We start from the raw sequence: 17,611 nt of genomic DNA, 5'->3' as shown, positions 1-17,611 counted from the left end.
CTTCTTTCCTTTACCCTGCAGTTCAGAGTGGAAAAAGAAATCTGATGGGCAAAGAGGCTGGATTTATTTGTTGGTATATTTACTAGTAATTAAAGGAAAGGAAATTAACAGACAGGGATGGGATTTAGCAGCACACAAGCACATGTTCCCTTTTTCACTCATCAGTAAACAAGTATGACAGAAAAGGCCATTTTGGTTTGCTACAGCTGAAGTTCCCACAGTTCATCTGTAAATCCCTGAATTCCCCAGCAGTTCTGATTTCTGGTGTGAAGTGTCTTTGCAGAACAGAGCACACAGTGAATGTTAAATCACAAAACATTTTTCCACAGGAATAGTTCCCATGGAAATTCTCTGTCGTGTGTACATCGTGTGTGTGTAACTTCCCTGAAATGCACAAGCTCAGTATCCTGAGGTGCAGGGTTTAGTTAACGATGTTTTTATCCACATTAAACCTTAACCCCTGAGGCGCCCTTCCTTTCCCATCGCTACTCCAGCGGGCTGTGGTTCCCAGGCAGGCTCTCCTGCTGCTCCTGCTCAGCCAAGGGCACGATGTAGACATCGCTGTGAGCCAGCTGCTGCTGCAGCCGCAGGTAGCGGGCGGCCTCCCGGCTGCGGGCCAGCAGGAAGCGCTCCGTGAACTCCGCCTTGCTCAGGGCGGCCCCGCCCCGGCCCTGCCGCACGCGGTTGATGAACGCCAAGGCGAAGGTGTAGCAGTTGTGCTGCTGCTCCTCGTACCTGGGGAAACACCCCTGAGCAGAGCAGTGTCACTGACCAAATCCCCTGAGCAGGGCAGTGGCACTGACCCAACACCCCTGAGCAGGGCAGTGGCACTGACCCAACACCCCTGAGCAGGGCAGTGTCATCATCCAACACCCCTGAGCAGGGCAGTGGCACTGACCCAACACCCCTGAGCAGGGCAGTGTCACTGACCCAACACCCCTGAGCAGGGCAGTGTCACTGACCAAATCCCCTGAGCAGGGCAGTGTCACTGACCAAATCCCCTGAGCAGGGCAGTGGCACTGACCCAACACCCCTGAGCAGAGCAGTGGCACTGACCCAACACCCCTGAGCAGGGCAGTGGCACTGACCAAATCCCCTGAGCAGGGCAGTGTCACTGACCCAACACCCCTGAGCAGGGCAGTGTCACTGAGCCAACACCCCTGAGCAGGGCAGTGTCACTGACCAAATCCCCTGAGCAGGGCAGTGTCACTGACCAAATCCCCTGAGCAGGGCAGTGGCACTGACCCAACACCCCTGAGCAGGGCAGTGGCACTGACCCAACACCCCTGAGCAGGGCAGTGTCACTGACCAAATCCCCTGAGCAGGGCAGTGGCACTGAGCCAACACCCCTGAGCAGGGCAGTGTCATCATCCCCTGAGCAGGGCAGTGTCACTGACCAAATCCCCTGAGCAGGGCAGTGGCACTGAGCCAACACCCCTGAGCAGGGCAGTGTCATCATCCCCTGAGCAGGGCAGTGGCACTGACCAAATCCCCTGAGCAGGGCAGTGGCACTGAGCCAACACCCCTGAGCAGGGCAGTGTCACTGAGCCAACACCCCTGAGCAGGGCACTGCCATTGTCAGACACCCCTCAGCAGGGCACTGCCATCACCAAACCCCTCAGCAGGGCACTGCCACCCACCACCACTCCTGGGAAGTGTTTACTCCAGGAATACTCTCCAGTTACTCGCCCTCCCTCCCAGTGCTTCCATATCTTCATCACAAGTGGCACCTCCCAGCCTGAACTCTGAGTGTAAAAATGAGAGCTCCAAGGCTTGACAGAAAGAAGCTCTTATTTTTTATACTTTGGCTTTTACCTTGTTAACCTTTACTCTTCCAGCTATTGTTAGCAGCCCTTTCCTGCAGCCCCAGTTAATTGTGTGTGTGCCACCATGGGTGAGTGGGAGCTCATTTCAAACCCTATCAGTGATTTCTCTACCACCCTGCAGTAAGAGAAAAGCTCTCCAGAAAACCAGATTAGGCTTGGCCTGAACCCAAAGGAGTTACAGGATTAGCTCAGTGCAGTTCCTGTCCACTGAAAAAATAAGCAGAGGATTTAATGAAGAGTTGTTTTCAGTTCAGTGGTCACTGGTGTGGCTGTGGAAAAAGGTCAGTGTGCCAGGAAAGCCAGGAGAAGGGATGCACACATCTCTGCCCTTCTGCCAGTGATCTTTGGGTGTCAAGGCACTTTTAATATTACTGGGAACTGTAAAAGTGACACAAGTTCTGTTGGTTTTCTACCAGCTCTGTAAACATTAAAAAAATTTATTTCAAATAGCATTTTTTTCTTCTTTAGGGGGGTAATGTTTGGTAATGCTGAAATTTTATACTCAGCACATAGAGAATTGCTAAAAAATGCTTTTCATTTGGTTTTTTTTTTCCTTTATGGTTGCATTCATTCAGTGGCAGCCAGGCAGGCTCTGTGTTACACTGCTGTCACCGAGGGACAGTCCAGGAGTGCTGCTTTCCTGGAGAGCTGCTCTGTGACCACCAGGGCAGAAATCAGCCTGCTCTCCATTTCTCACCACTTACATCAAAAACAACAACAGGGCAAGAATCCCATCGCTGTGCTCAGCTTTTAAATGCAAACACACCTAAAACTGCTAGAAAAATAATTAGGGAGTTGTGCCTGGACTTTTGTACTCAGCAACAGGTGATGTTTCATTGAACTGGGGCTTTAATGCAAAATTCCCTCAACCTCTTGCTTTAGAGCTTTTATGTTCCAGCAGCTAAAGTTCAGGACATTCTGTGCAGCCAGGCCAGGCTGGGCTGCCAGGATTGGTGTCCTGAGTGACCCCAACCCCCAGCCCAAACTCACCCCAGCTGTGAGCACACACCTGTGAGGGAGCCAGGCCTCTTCCAAGGAGAATTCCTCCAGGAGGTTGTCCCAGTGCTGCAGCAGCTCCCACATGTCTGGCTGCACCAGGGGGATGCTGATGCACTGCTCCCAGCCCCTGCCATCCCTGTGCACGCCCTCCTGGTCGTAGTTGTACACCACACCTGCAAACAAGCACACACAGCTCTCCTGGGGCTTTCTTCTCACCCAGCTTCCCACCAGCTGAGCAGAAATGCAGTCCTGGCTTCCAGCAAAAACCTCGTCTCATTCTCACAGCGTGGTTTGAAAAAAGGGTTGGCTCTTTACTAATCAGAGCAACAATCAGGCTTCATTTCTAACCCCCAGAGGAGACTGGCTTTGTATGAAATACACATCTGAAATGATGTTTTGCAGGGTGGGCCTACCCTAGGTAGAACCCAATAGGATTTTTAATGTGCCTTTTAAAAATGTTTTTTAATTAGGGGTGTTTTAGAATTAGCAAGAACTGTGTTAAATCAATTAAACTGTAATTCCTTTATAGCAAGCCTAGCCTTTTGTTCCAGGGCTGGAAGGCACCTGTCTGTTCCATTCAATGCCTGTTTAACCCGTTCAGGGGAATGGATCTGCTCCGGAGCTGTGCTGCAAGGTGCGACCATTCCCAGTGAGCCCATGCCGGGATATTCCCAGCTGGAACACCCCGAACAGCAGGGGAGGCTCCTGGAGGGGGAACCCGCGGGCGCTGCTCACCCTGGGAGCTGCTGATGCCCACGTGCAGGTCGCTGTGCCCGTCGTAGCCGCTGCGGGAGGAGCAGAGCGGCTCTGAGGGGCAGCGGGCTCCGGCACCGCCCGGCAGAGCTGCCTGGTACCCGCAAGGGTGGCAGCCTTCCCGGGGCGGGGAGCCCTGGCCCGCCCGCTCCGCTCCCCTTCCCTTCCCTTCCCTTCCTTCCCTTCCCTTCGTCTTCCCCTTCCTTCCCCCTTCCTTTGTCTTCCCTTCCCTTCCCGTGTTCCCCTTCTCTTCCCCTTCCCTTCCCCGTCCTTCCCGCTCTGTCTTCCCATTCCATTTCCTTCCCCATTCCTTCCCTTTTCCCTTCCCTTTACCTGCCCATTGCTTTCCCCGCCCATTCCCTTCCCCTGCCCTTTTTCCTCCCTGTTCCCCCTCAGGGCCCGCCCCTTTCCCATCCCTATTCCCTCCCCTTTTCCCTCCCATTCCCCTCCCTCTTCCCCTCCCATTCCATGTCCCGTTCCCTCAGTGCCCGCCCCTTTCCCAAACCTTTTCCCTCCCCATTTCCCTCCCAGTGCCCGCCACATTCCCATTCCCTCCCCATTCCCGTCCCATTACCCTATCCTTTTCCCTCCCCGTTCCCCATCCCCATTCCCGTTCCCACTCCCCTGTCCCGCCCCGTTCCCGTTCCCATTCCCGTTCCCACTCCCGTGCCCCGCCCCGTTCCCGCCGTTTCCGCTCCCTCAGCGCCCCCTGGCGGTTACTCCAGGAAGGTGCCGCGGGTGGGCCTGACGAGGAAGGCGCGGGGCTGCCCGTGGCCGTGCCGGAAGGGGCTGTCCAGGCGGACAGGCGCGGCGGCCAGCCCGGCTCCGCGCAGGTCCCCTCCGCACGCGGGGCAGCGCGGCGGCGCGCGCCGGCAGTACAGGAGCGCGCGGCAGTGGCGCACGCGCAGCACCGCCATGGCCCGGCGCTCCGGCCAAAACCGTCCGGCCGGAAACGCGGCCGCGGGGCGGGGCGGGGCCGCGACCACGCCCCCCCTTGCCGCGGAACCTCCGTGCGCGGCGTGAGGAGCCGGGTGGGCCGGACAGTGCGGCGGCACGATGAGCACGAAGCAGGTGACGTGCAGGTGAGCGCGGCCCGGCCGGGCCAGAGCCCGCAGAGCCCTCACGGCCCTGAGAGCTCGCACAGCCCTCGGGCTCCCCGCCGGCACCACCCCTGCCCCGCGCCTTCCCAGCGCCTCGTTCCGCTCTCACGCCCCCCACGCTCCGCCCGGGCCCGGAGCCCTCAGACCCCTCAAACACCGGCCCGGTCCCTGCCCCGCGCCTCACAGCCCTTCGCTCCGCTCTCCCCCGTCGGGGCCGGCCCGTGGCGAGCTGGAGTCGTGGCTGCCCCCCTGTCCCCTCCTTGTCCCCAGCCCTGCGCTGCCCCGGAGGCTGCCCGGGGTCCCGGCCCGCGGGGTCAGCAGGGCAGGCTCCTGCAGGGCTCCTCGGGGAGTTTTGTTCGTGAAAGGGCGCTGGGGTCCCGAGGGGCCGCCGGGCAGTGCCCATCCCTGGCGGCGGCCGTGGGGCGCTCTGCTCGGGGGCACGCTGGGCACCGACCGGGCACAGCTCGGACAGCGGGCACAGCTCGGACCCGAGGGCTGGTTTGCCAGCCCCGCTGGTTCTGCACACACAAAGCGCGGCAAAGCCAAGCGTGGCGGCAGCGCCCGCCCCGAGTGAGCCGCGTCTCTCTGCCCGCAGGTATTTCTTGCAGGGCGTGTGCCGGGAGGGCAGCAAGTGCCTGTTCTCCCATGACCTGGCCACCAGCAAATCCTCCACCATCTGCAAGTACTACCAGAAGGGGCAGTGTGCCTACGGCTCCCGCTGCAGGTGAGCACCGTGCCCGGCACCGCGGGGGCTCCTGGGCTGGCACAGAGCACCTGGGCAGGGAAATCATTTCTTAAATGTCACTTCTGCCCGCAGAGCCTAAAGCAGCCTTCACCCCCAGCGGTGCAGTTCTGCTCTGGCTCAGTGTCAGGGGTTGTTTTGCTCTGTAGGAATGGAGCTTTGGGTCTCAGGTGTGTTTCCCACCCAGTTCTTGCAGTCAGAGCTGCAGGTGGAAGCTCCTGCTGCAGCTCCCTCCTGCTCACCCCAGGGCACAGTTTTGGTTCTGGGGACTTTGAGCTCTGCCTTGGGGCAGTGCCCTGCTCGTGTCCCCTGGGCTGGGGGAGGGCTGAGCAGTTCCACAGCTCTCCCTGGAGCCTGCAGGTTAAATCTCCCAGGGGGATGCTCTGGGGACAACCAGGCATGGATTGATTCCCTGCTGGTGGGGCTCCTGCAGCTCCCCTGGGGTCAGTGCTTCCATCAGCTGCTGCTCTGCAGCTGCTGTGGCTGCTCCTGCAGGGCTCAGGGAGGGCCTGGCTGTGCTTCTCCTGCCACTGGGGCACGTGTCCAGCTCCAGACACAGCTGGCCAATGTCTCTGTTCCCTGAAAATATTGGCGATTTGGCTGTGTCCATGGAGCAGCCCCTTCACTTCTCTGGCTGTTCCTGCTCTGCTGCTGCAGTGTCCCCACTTCTGCTGGAATGTGTCCCCAGTTATCCCTGGGCTGTGTCCCCAGTTTCCCTGGGGTGTTTTCCCCCCGGTTCCCCCGGGCTGTGTCCCCCCCGGGCTGTGTCCCCCCCGGGCTGTGTCCCCCCCGGGCTGTGTCCCCCCGGTTATCCCCGGGCTCTGTCCGGGATCCCGTCCCCGCCCGGACGAGCCGTGGGTTCGGTGTGCCGGTGTCCCGATGCCGTTTCCCGCCGCAGGTATGACCACGTGAGGCTCCCTGCGGGCGGAGCCGCGGCCCCGCCGCCCCCCGCGGCCCCGGGCAGCCCCCGGGCGCCCCCCGAGCCCGGCGCCGGCGCCCCGCGCAGCAGGAGGGAGAAGAGGACGCTGGTGCTGCGGGACAGGAGTGAGTGCGAGCTGCTCTGCCGGCAGCCCGTGGGCAGGGAGGGAGGGAGGGAGGTGCTGTCCCCGGTGCTTATCGGAGTTCCAAGGCCAGCCTGAGCTGTCCCGGAGCCTCCCTCGGTGCGGTGACAGCTCCATCCTGCTCCCGGGGCAGGGAGGGAGGGCAGTGTTCTGTGCGGGCGTGTCAGGCTCTGCTCCCGGAGCTGTGTGAGCCCTCGGGCCTGGGGAGCTCCGGGCTGCACATCGGGAAGAGTTCTCTCATGGAGGGGGTGGTGAGGCACTGGGAGGGAGTCCTTGTCCCTGGAGGTGTCCCGGTGTCCACTTCAGTGAGGGGGCTTCTGTAAGAACTGACGTATCCTTTGTAGTGTAGTATAGTTTTACTATAGCATTTCTTTTAATATAATATCATAAAATAATAAATCAGCCTGCTGAGAACCTGGAGTCACATTCTCATCTCCCACCTCACCCTGGGGACCTCAGCCACCCCCAGGGCTGGGCTGGCAGAGCTGCCTGCAGGAGCAGCAGGGTGCCCTGGCTGTCCCTTGCTGCAGTTCCCTTCATCCCACAGCCCTGCCTGGCACCTCTGGCCACTCAGCCCTCTCTGGTCCCAGGCTCAGTGGGCACACAGGGCTCTGCAGCAGCTGGCACCTGGCAGAGCTCTGCCCCTGTGCAAAGGCCTCATTTCCCACTGAGGCTGCAATGCTCCCATGTGCCAGTGTCCTGCTGTTCAGTGCTGGCAGCACACACAGAACCTTTAGAACAACCTGTGGCATGAGCTGCTGGAGCAGCTGCTATCCTGCAGTGCCCACTGCAGTCAGGGGCTTCAGTAGGAACTCCCATGGTTTCCTATCTGTGTGCTTAATTCTGGCATTTCTCCCTCAATTACAGCTTGCTCCAGGTCACTGTCCCACTAACCACACTTCTACCTGTCTCAGTGAATGCCTTTATCTTCCAGCTCCACAAAAAATGTGTTCCAAACATGTTCCTCCCCTCAGAGAGAATTTAAAACATCCATTTAGGGAAGTTTCCTTCTTTGAGCATCTCTCAAGTTACAAACATGCTGAAGGAAAGGTGGGAAACATTTTCAGTCTTCTACCAAAACAGACTTTTCTGCACAACTTTTACTCCAAATGTCATTGAAGGGACCATCAGTTCCTTGCATTTCAAAAGGCTGAGACATCTTAATTTGTGTTTTTGGCTGCCTGCTGCACTCCCAGAACAGAGTTTGTCTCTGCACATGGGAGCAATGTGCAGACTTTTGCTCAAGTCCAGAGACAAACACAAGCCCTGGGTGCCCTGAACTGAGCAATTCCAAGTGGAACTCCCACTAACCACACTTTTACCTGTCTCACTAAATGCCTTTATTTTGTTGTGGAGCTAGAAGATGTGTCCCAAACACGTCCCCCTCAGGGAGAAGGTGTCCAGGGCTGTCCTGGGCTGTTTGCTGAGACCTGATGATCTCGGAGCTCTTGTGCAGCCCTGATGATTTCCAGTGGTTTGTGACACCTGAACAAACGCTGCAGCTGAACTCTTCAGCAGGCAATCCCTGTGATTCATGAGCAGGAGGGGGGTTAGGGATGAGACCCCGCTGGGGAGGAAACTTTAACCCTTTAAGAGTCAGGCGCCGCTGGTGCTGAGCGCAGCACCCTGTGCTTGTCCCGCAGAGCTGTGCGGCTCCAGCGAGGAGCAGGCGCGGCCCGCGGCGGCCGGGGCCGTGCCGTGCTGCAGCGAGCCCGGGGAGCCCGAGGAGGCCAAGCCGCACTCGTACCTGGAGGCGATCTGCAGCGGCCTGCAGGAGGCGGGGCCCGGCGGCTGCCCCGGCGGCGCGGCCGAGCAGCTCTGCCCCTACGCCGCCGCCGGCGCCTGCCACTTCGGGGAGCGCTGCCTCTACCTGCACGGGCAGCTCTGCGAGATCTGCGGCCTCCAGGTGCTGCACCCCTTCGACCAGGAGCAGAGGAAAGCCCACGAGATGGTAAACGGGCAGCTGGGGAGTGCTGTGCTCAGGGCAGGGCGGGGGCTGGCTGCTCTCAAGTCAGATTAGGATGAGTACAGCACTTGGGAAGAATAGCAGGGAGGTGAAAAATGTTGTAATGTAGGGGTCTGAGGCCATATCTCATGCTGGAAATTGTGGGATTGTCTTGGTTTGGAAAGACAGGTGCCTGCTAAGGAAGGCAGGAGCCTCCCCTGAAATGGAGAATGTAAACCCTCCCCACCCCCTCCGAATTGCTATAATTTGAAATTAAGGGGCTCTAAGGCAAAAAAAATATGGGAGCAGGAAATAGCAGTTCTTTAATAGGGAAGAAAATAAAAGGATAAAATAAACAGTGTAGTAAACTAAAACAACACTGACAGAGTCAGAACCCAACCTGACACCCTGTGGGTCAGGGTGTTGGTTGCAGTCCAATTGGGAAATGTGGCTGCAGTCCTCCTGCAGTGTCAGGGGTGGTTCTGTTGGAGCAAGGGGGTTCTGTAGAGAAGGATGTAGTCTTCCTCTGAAGATCCAGTGGAGGAAGAGGCAGCTGCTGTTCCTCTGGTGAATCCCGTGGAGAAGCCGTGCTGGTGTCTAAAAAACCTCTGGATTATATCCGGGTAGCAATGCTTGGCTCCTCCCTCTGGGCTCACATCTCCCAATGGGATGCTGTAGTTCTTATCAGCCATGCAGTGACATTCAACAGCTGTGAATGTGATCACTCAGAGAGAGAGGTAAGGCAAACTGCTCACTTGACCAGGTAATCAGCCATACAGATGGTAATGGAAAACATCTTGCATTGCAATCTTCAACAAGGACAGGTCATGATAGGAACAGTGCAAAGGGGAAGAAGGTAAGGGAGTAGAAGTCTGGTTTTAGGCTGATGGGGATTTGGAAGTTTATAATGAATTTTCATTGTCAGAAGGAGGTGAGGCTTTGTGTTCCAGAGTGGATGTAGATTGCTATTGGGATGAGGCTGATGGAGAAGGAGGTTTTGTGTTTGTAATTGTGCTGGGGCTGTTCTGGAGGCTGTTGGATAGAAGTGGAAATAGGATGGGGGTGGAGAGCGTTGCTGGGGTTAAGAGTAAGAATGTGTTTAGGACTAGTGAGGGGTCCAGCTCAACGTGGAGCTTCTCCCCAGAGCTCCTCTTGTACTGCTGGTCCAGAGAATGGTGCTGGGCCAGCTCAGGCCTCTGGAGCTGAACTGGCTGCAGGTAGCAGCTTGTGGGGTTTGCCATTTCATGCTCAGCAGAGACTGGCCTGCTGCCCTGTCCCACAGCACCCTGCAGGTCCCAGGAGAAGGGCTGGGGGAGGTCTCACTGAGGCACCAGCTCACCCTGCAGGGCTGTGGCAGTGGGAAAGGATTGTCACTGCTGGGGTGAGAAGTGTTGGAGGGAAGCCTTAAACAGGAGACTAATTCCCTGCCTGGGGAAAAATGAGCATCTGGTGAATGAATGTGGCCTTAATTATAATCAGAGCAACACCTTGAGTGTGGCACCTGTTCAATGAGATGTTTTTTGGGGGTGTTTGAAGCACCAAATAATTCAGTACCTGTTCTCTGACAGAGATGCAGAAAGGGGTGAGTGAAGCACCCTGGCATCTTTATTTCTGACAGCTGGGAGAACACTGCAGGCTGAAATAGGTGATTGAATTTAATGTTCTTTAAATTAAACTGTGCCAGTGCCAGGTAGGAGTGGTGCCCTCAGGGAGTGCTCCATGCTTCCCCAGAGGGAGCTGGGTGTGCCAGGCTGGCACTCACAGTGCCCTGTCCCCTGACAGATGTGCATGGCAACCTTTGAGCACGACATGGAGAGGGCCTTTGCCATCCAGGCCAGCCAGGACAAGGTGTGCAGCATCTGCATGGAGGTGGTCTATGAGAAGGCCTCGGCCTCGGAGAGGAGGTTTGGGATCCTGTCCAACTGCACCCACACCTACTGCCTGTCCTGCATCCGCCAGTGGAGGTGTGCCAAGCAGTTTGAGAACCCCATCATCAAGTGAGTGCTGCACCTGCCTGGGGGCTGAGCTGCTCCTGGGGAAATGGTGCTGCAGGTGTCAGAGCCCAGCAGAGCCTGCCCCAGCTCTGCCAGGCCCAGGGCTGTCACCGTGGTGTTTGCTGAAAAATCCCTTCACCAGGGTTTCTTCTCCTGGGAAGCTGAGAGGCCTCAGAAAAGAATGAAAACAATAATTCTCTGATTGTTTGGAATGTGGTCTGGAGATCCTTTACCAACAGGTGCATCTTTGATTGGTTTCATGGGAATTGTTTTTAATTAATGACCAATCAGCATCAGCTGTGTGGGACTCTGAGGAGTCAGTCAGGAGCTTGCATTATTATTCTTGTTTAACCTTCTGAGGTATCCTTTCTCTATAGTTTAGTAATATAATATAATATAATATAATATAATATAGTATAATATAATATAATATAATATAATATAATATAATATAATATAATATAATATAATATAATATAATATAATATAATATAATATAATATAATATAATATAATATAATATAATATAATATAATATAATATAATAATCAGCCTGCTGAGAACCTGGAGTCACATTCTCATCTCCCACCTCACCCTGGGGTGGGAGTTTGTCTCTGCACATGGGAGCAATGTGCAGACTTTTGCTCAAGTCCAGAGACAAACACAAGCCCTGGGTGTCCTGAACTGAGCAATTCCAAGTGGAACTCCCAAAAAAGCTCTGTGCTAACGTGGGAGGAGGTGTCTGTGTGCTGCCTGAGGTGACAGATCCCCTTCTCTGGGGAGGGTGCTCACTGCTGGGGCAGTCTGAGGAGGGTTCCAGTGTGGGGAGGTTCCAGAGCATCTCTGTCTGTGCTGTTCTCCAGGTCCTGCCCCGAGTGCCGCGTGATCTCCGAGTTTGTCATCCCCAGCGTGTACTGGGTGGAAGAGCAGGAGAAGAAAAATGAGCTGATTGAAGCATTTAAGCAGGGAGTGGGGTAAGTTCAGCAGCCACCCACACCCCTCCCGCTGTTCTTTAGCTGCTCTAAGACTCAGTCAATTGCTGAGCCTTTATCTTTAAACTTACTGTAATTACAGACCCTGCTGCAGAGAGCTCCTCATCTCTGCTCACACTTTGCTTCACTCTGTGCCTGTGCAATTGCAGGTCACACACTCCGCCTCCCTGTGCTCAGAAATGTTGAAAATGCTCAGAAATGTTGAAGCTGCTTCAGCTCACTTGCCAAAATGGCTCTGTGTGGACCCCTCAGCCATCACTGCTGGTGACTGAGGGAAGGAGAATGGAAGAGTGTCACTGCTCTCAGCCCGGTGGCTGTGTTAGCAGAGCACCACTGAGGCTGTGGGCACTGAGCTGCACCTCCTTCCCTTCCAGCTGAAGGCAATAACCTCTCTCTTGTGCTTCCCTCAGGAAAAAGCCCTGCAAGTACTTTGAGCAAGGCAAAGGGACGTGTCCCTTTGGGGGGAAGTGTCTGTACCTGCACGCCTACCCCGACGGCACCCGCGCCGAGCCCGAGAAACCCAGGAAGCAGCTGAGCTCCGAGGGCACCGTCAGGGTAAGGAGAGCCCTGCAGCCCCAGCTGTGCTGCTGCCACTGCTGCCTGCCATGCAGGACAGGTGGGAAAAGCCCCTCAGTGTTCCTTGGGCAAGGGTTTGTCCTTGGAGACAGAGAGTGTCTCTCATTATGCCTGGATGTTACCAAATTTCTCTAGTTACGAGCCAAATGCGTATTTCTGACCAGTGTAAACGGACTCACAAACTGACTGATGTGGGAGACATTGTGCTGTATGAACTTTGGAGCAGAGTTTATTAGTTGTGCATGATTCTTGCCTCAGGCAGAAGGGAGCTCACCCCTTGAGGCTGTCTGAGGGGCTTTGTGCCACGCTGTCCAGTACTCTGGGGCTTGGGCAGAGTTATTGTCTTAGGCACAGCTGAAGTTGGGGAAGCTTTGGTTCATTTCCTTCTCAGTGTGCTGAAGACAGATAATAGTGCTACTGAACTTTGGCTGAGTCTGTAAAGAGCAGAAGTGCTTCAGAGTATGTTTGGTTTTACAACCAGCCCAAACCTTTCCTCACAGGGATTCTGCCCTTTAAGCTTTCACCCACAGGACTCACAGCTCCTCCTGTGCTGGCACTCAGGGCAGCTGAAAGGGACAAAACCTCAGGAAGTGGTGCTGGCTGTGCCCCAGCTGTGTCCCCTCCCCGGGCACACAGAGCCTGGCTGTCACCAGAGCTCACAGCCACCTCTGGGGCTGCTTTGAATGGGGAGGTGCCTGCCCAGGCCAGGGGTGTGGGGGTGTTCACAGGGGTCCAGGACAGGGGAAGGGATGAGAATCTTGACTCCATGTTTCAGAAGGCTGATTTATTATTTTATATTAAAAGAAAATTATATACTAAAACTATACTAAAAGAATAGAAGAAAGGATTTCATCAGAAGGCTAGCAAGGAAAGAAATGGAATGATAATAAAACCTTGAGACTGCTCACAGCCTCGACACAGGGGGCTGTCATTGGTCATCAAGTAAAAGCAATTCACATGCTGGGTAAACAATTCTCCAGATCACATTCCAAAGCAGCAAAACATGGAGCAGCTGAAGCTTCTCAGCTTCTCAGGAGAAAAGATTCTGGCAAAAGGCTTTTTTATCAAATATGTCAGTGGCACAGGGGTGCTCAGGCTGCTCTCTGTGTCTGTCTCTGCTGCAGTTCTTCAATTCCGTGCGCCTGTGGGATTTCATCGAGGACAGGGAGAGCCGGAGCGCGCCCGGCGCCGACGCCGAGGTCACGGAGCTGGGGGAGCTCTTCATGCACCTCTCTGGGGTTGAGGAGGAGCCCAGCGAGCACCCAGAGCTCCTCTGAGCCCCCCGTGCTGCTGGCTGCCAGCCAAGCTTTTATCTCTCCAGCACAGGTAGAACAAAACGTGCCCTGCTGGTTACTTGTGCAGTCCTGGTAAAGTTTTCAGATAGTTTTTATATGGCAACAACAACAACAAAAAAAAGACTAAAATATATTTAAAAGAAAAAAAAAATGGGCTGCATGGAAAAAAATCCCTTAATCCCAGGAGGGTTTTCTCCCTATCTGGCCTAACATATGCTGTCTTGTGAGCTGAGTGGTAGTGTAAATCCAGGTCCAGTGAAAGCTTCAGCTGGTAAAAACTCTTGCTAATTAGAGTTTGGGTGCTCTTGGGTTTTTTTCTCCACTAAATCAGCTAAATGTAAAACTACAGAACCCACTGGGAATAATGGTCAGTGTAGGGTTTTCTCCTTAAGAAGGAGCTGGTAATTACACCTCAGGTAGTACCTGGAGTTCAGAGTGGAGGCTGCTGGATTCTCTGGGCAGACCTGGCTCCCCAGGTGCTGCCAGTGGAGCTCCCAGCCCTGTTTTACACCAATCCCAGTGTAATGAGCCTGTTTCACACTAACCCCAGTGCTCAGAGGCAGCAGTGGCTCCTGCTGCAAAGCAGAAGCAGCTGCACTGATCCCTGCAGTCACTGCAGCTGCAGCAGAGAGGAGTGAGGTGTCTCCCAGAGCAGGGGTGGCTCTGCAGCAGCTCAGAGCCTCCACTCCCCTTGGCCCCAGCAAGGCCCAGGGAGGGCTGAGGGATTCATGCACATCTCTGCTGAGTGAACAGACTTGGTACTGAATTCTGGCTTTGTTAAAAATGTGATTTCTGTCGGTGTGGCAAAGGCAGTTTGATTGTGAAATCTGGTACCAGAAGTTAATTCTGCCAAGTCAAGTGTTCTAACTTGGAATTTAAACCAAGAATTCAGTGAGCACTGCAGTAACAACAGCATGGACACACCTGAGCAGGAGCTGTCACTGACTCAGCCCCTTGTAAATCACTGAGCAGTGTTTGTAAACACCAGCAGAGATGTGGGGTTTGTTTTACAACAGTTTTGTTGCTATGGAAGGCAGGTGTGAACTGGTTTGGTTGTTATCTTCAGCAATATGAAAGCATAAAAATAATACTTAAAAATGTGTAAGAAAGAAAGGCCAAGAGCAGAAGAGGTTTGGAATCAGTGATGGTCAGAGCCTTGACCCACCAGGGGTGGGAAATGATGCAGCAAAATGTGTTCAGAGGGGCCTGGGCACACAGGGCCATCCCTGGGGGGTGGCAGCAGCCTCTGGGTCCCTGCTGGGAGGGAGCAGCAGGAACCTCAACCTGGCATTCCAACACCTCAGCTGGCACCAGAGCAGTGACTCCAGCATGATCCACTCAGCTGCTGGTGGCATTTCTGGCTCAGGAGCTCCTCCCCTCTGCCACCTGTGCCCTCTGTTCTCACCTGGAAATTAAACTTCCCCTCATTTCCCCCCTGCAGGTAATTTGAGCAGTGCTCCCTGCACAGTCAGGGCTGGCCTTGCAGTGGCTGTAACAACATCAATTCCCTCTCTTGGTAAAGCTGGCCCAGCAAAGGGCTGAAGTCCTGTCAGTGCAATTGGTCAGCACTAATTGCAAAGCAGAAGGTGAATTATCCCTGAGAGGGATGTCACACACCCAGGTGGGTCAGGGACACCCAAACACCCTTTGTACCCCAGAATACTTCCCCAGCCCTCACCCTCCCACTGAAGCTCATTTCCATCTGCCCCTCCGCCTAATTTTTTTTTCCAGAAAGAAATATTGTCAGGAATACACTAAAAAAAAAATCAATGGAGAGGATGTTCTTTACCCTAAACAGGACATTCCTGATTTACTCTGCCCCAAGAAGCCATGAGGGATCATCTGAAATTAAAAACATAACTTGTTTTTCAAAGCTACCAGGGACTTACAATGTCTGAGTTCTTCACTCAGCACCTTTCATTTAACTGGACATAAGTACTGGTTAAAATAAACCTACTTATCCAAAATACTTCATTTTTTCAAGAGACACATGATCTGGTTTAAAAATCCCAGGTTAATGGTTTCTTTTGGGAAATCAGAATTAAAATAAAAGCAGCTTACCTCTTCTGGGTTTTTTCCTTCCATGTTTTAAGCTTATTATAATGAAGTGACAATTAGAGATAAATAATGTTTAGAGAGAACTGCAGTCCAAATACAATGATATTGTTAAAAACCATGCAGAACAAAATGGAGACTTCAAGTCCCAATTTACTGTTTAGGAAGCAAAGCTCACAGGCATTCTCAGTTATCATCACACAAGGATTCACATCCTGCCCTTGTCCTGTTCCAGAATATTCTGAGGACAAACTGGAGCTGGTTTCTGGGTCTGGCTCTGCTCCCTCTCACAGGAGCTCTGTGGGTTCTGCTGCTGCACAGGAGAGGCTGCAGTGGCTGTTGGGGCATTCCAGGGACTGTCCCAGTTCCCAGCAAAGGCAGCAGCTCTGCCCAGAGCTTTGGGGTGCAGGTGCAGAGGGCACAGCCAGCCCTGACCCCCCCCCAGTACCCTCTGCACCCACAGAAAGGCAAAATCCCAAAAGGGCTTCCATTTCTGCCCTAATAACCATTTCACCAACTGCTCTTTGAAAAAATCCATTTTTAGATTCACCCACCTGTTCCTGTCCTCCGTGGAGTTCAGCCAACACAAAAACCTGCCTTGCACCTCAGTGAACAAGAGAGAATGGAGCCAAAGTGGTGCAGGGCAGGAGCCTGAGCACATCAGGGGGTGTCCAAAGCAGCTGCTGCTCAAAGATCACTACAGTACAGAAACTCTCTTGTCATGTGACTGGAAATGTAGAGGTTGTTTTATCAAGGGTGTTTTTACTCGCACTGCTGTTATTTATCAGTTACTTTTTAAAAACTATTCAGAATGTCATTTCTTGAGTTTTCCAAATGCAGATGTCCCACTCGGAACTGTGGCTGACTACATTAAAATGATGACATTGAATCTTAAACCTAAAATTTAATTTATTTTATTAAAATAAGATAATCAGAGGAACCTTGGCTTACAATAAATGCATTTTCTCAGGAGCAATAAAAACAAAATTAAAACCCAAATCAACAAGAAAAACTGTATATGCTCAGTTTCCTCTTGCTAGTGCATCTCTTGGACAACAGCTCCTGCTGGATGCAGCCTCTGCAGGAGGGGGACATCCTCAATCCTCAGCCTCTGCAGAAGGGGAAACACCCTCAGCCTCTGCCAGCCCAGCCCTCCTCACCCACCCTGCCTGGGCTGCAGCAACAGGTCCATAGTACCAAAGGCAGCTGGGAGGCTTCTCAAGATGACCAAAGCAGGACTGGCTCACCTCCTTCTCTGAGCAGGACAATTCACAACAGATTCCATCCTTTTGCAAGAGTTTTTCTTCTATGTGCAAAACTATTGCAAAACTATTTTGTGTTGAATTAGCATTTGAACTTATTTCATTGGCTTGGTGAAGCTCTTAGGCAGGAGCTGATTTCCAGAGTTATTTCCTCTTCCCACTCCAGGCACAACTCCCCAGGGTGAGGTGACACTTGGCACGGGGCAGTCAGAGCACCAGAACATCACCTGTCCTCAGAGCCCCCTCACTGAGCCCAGAGCAAAGCCAGCCAGAACCACTGCCAAACAAACAGCCATCGCTTCTGGGAAGGGGAAAATAAGGCTCAAGTGCATCTATTAAAAAAATAGTAATAGATCTCTTGATTTGTAGTCTGTTACCTCTCCCAGAACAAGAGATGGTAGCAAAGGCAATGAGGAGCTGTGTCCCTGCAGGCTGAGAACTGCACGAATCCAGAGCAGCTTCTTGGTGGGATGGGACACGGAGGGTCCTGCTGGAGGAGCCTGGACACCAGGCTGGGAGGCACAGCTCGAGTTCCCCCTGCAGCCCCGGCCAGGAGCAGGGCAGGAGCAGCTCAGAGCACGGGCAGCCTGCTGGAGTCAGGGCAGAGCACTCGGAGCACGGGCAGGAGCACTCAGAACACGGGCAGCCTGCTGGAGGTCAGCGTGCACGAGTTGATGTCCTCGGTGTGGGCGGCGCGGTGCAGGGACGGCTCCGAGGCGCTGCGGTTGATTTTGGGCAGAGAGTGCTGCAGCAGCTCGATGGAGGACAGGATCTGGGGAAAAGAGAGCTCTGAGAGGCCTGTGGGACCTGCAGCTCCCTCTGCCTCCATTCAAACCAACAGCAGCTCCCTCGGCCTCCATTCAAACCTTCCATTTAAACCCACAGCAGCTCTGAGAGGCCAGTGGGGCCTGCAGTTCCCTCTGCCTCCATTCAAACCTTCATTCACCCATTAATTTATCCATTCATTCACTCAGTTCTTATCCAGTTCAAGTGTTACATTAATGCTCCGTG

The 17,611-nt window shown here is 54.0% G+C and overlaps 3 protein-coding genes across 5 annotated transcripts in view; 1 reads left to right on the top strand and 2 right to left on the bottom strand.

Annotated features, from left to right (window-relative positions):
• Positions 1–64: 64 nt before the first annotated feature.
• Positions 65–4,531, bottom strand: MKRN2OS (MKRN2 opposite strand). 2 transcript variants are annotated; one of them, XM_030956458.1, is made up of 4 exons: positions 4,299–4,531; positions 3,561–3,610; positions 2,836–2,998; positions 71–735 (listed from the first exon to the last, which is right to left on the bottom strand). In XM_030956458.1, exons 1-4 carry the CDS (start codon positions 4,493–4,495, stop codon positions 486–488), a joined length of 660 nt encoding a protein of 219 aa, XP_030812318.1. In that variant the 5' UTR covers positions 4,496–4,531; the 3' UTR covers positions 71–485. The 2 variants fall into 2 exon arrangements, with proteins under 2 accessions (XP_030812319.1, XP_030812318.1); XM_030956459.1 differs by lacking the exons at positions 3,561–3,610; positions 4,299–4,531 and having other exon boundaries at positions 65–749; positions 2,836–3,129.
• On the top strand, positions 4,505–16,764 carry MKRN2 (makorin ring finger protein 2). The gene is made up of 8 exons (XM_030956457.1): positions 4,505–4,660; positions 5,274–5,402; positions 6,319–6,464; positions 8,125–8,432; positions 10,209–10,423; positions 11,284–11,394; positions 11,823–11,967; positions 13,113–16,764. Exons 1-8 carry the CDS (start codon positions 4,635–4,637, stop codon positions 13,263–13,265), a joined length of 1,233 nt encoding a protein of 410 aa, XP_030812317.1. The 5' UTR covers positions 4,505–4,634; the 3' UTR covers positions 13,266–16,764.
• Positions 16,237–17,611, bottom strand: part of RAF1 (Raf-1 proto-oncogene, serine/threonine kinase) — a 38,466-nt gene continuing 37,091 nt past the window's right edge. For both annotated transcript variants that reach the window (XM_030956452.1, XM_030956453.1), the window contains one exon: positions 16,237–17,372. In XM_030956452.1, coding sequence (XP_030812312.1) covers positions 17,232–17,372 — 141 coding nt within the window. In that variant the 3' untranslated portion in view covers positions 16,237–17,231. The remainder of the gene's footprint in view (positions 17,373–17,611) is intronic.

The sequence above is a fragment of the Camarhynchus parvulus genome, chromosome 12, assembly GCF_901933205.1.
Source record: "Camarhynchus parvulus chromosome 12, STF_HiC, whole genome shotgun sequence".
Lineage (NCBI taxonomy): Eukaryota > Metazoa > Chordata > Aves > Passeriformes > Thraupidae > Camarhynchus > Camarhynchus parvulus.
This window is presented reverse-complemented; position numbering and strand designations above follow the sequence as displayed.

Excerpts from the sequence above, each read along its gene's own strand:
- MKRN2 (XM_030956457.1), top strand. The coding sequence starts at position 4,635 with ATGAGCACGAAGCAGGTGACGTGCAG. Across the intron at positions 8,433-10,208 it reads AGAGGAAAGCCCACGAGATG|ATGTGCATGGCAACCTTTGA; the intron begins GTAAACGGGCAG and ends GTCCCCTGACAG. Across the intron at positions 11,968-13,112 it reads GCTCCGAGGGCACCGTCAGG|TTCTTCAATTCCGTGCGCCT; the intron begins GTAAGGAGAGCC and ends TCTCTGCTGCAG.
- MKRN2OS (XM_030956458.1), bottom strand. The coding sequence starts at position 4,495 with ATGGCGGTGCTGCGCGTGCGCCACTGCCGCGCGCTCCTGTACTGCCGG. Across the intron at positions 3,611-4,298 it reads ACCCGCGGCACCTTCCTGGA|CGGCTACGACGGGCACAGCG; the intron begins GTAACCGCCAGG and ends CTCCTCCCGCAG. Across the intron at positions 736-2,835 it reads GAGGCCTGGCTCCCTCACAG|GTACGAGGAGCAGCAGCACA; the intron begins GTGTGTGCTCAC and ends GTGTTTCCCCAG.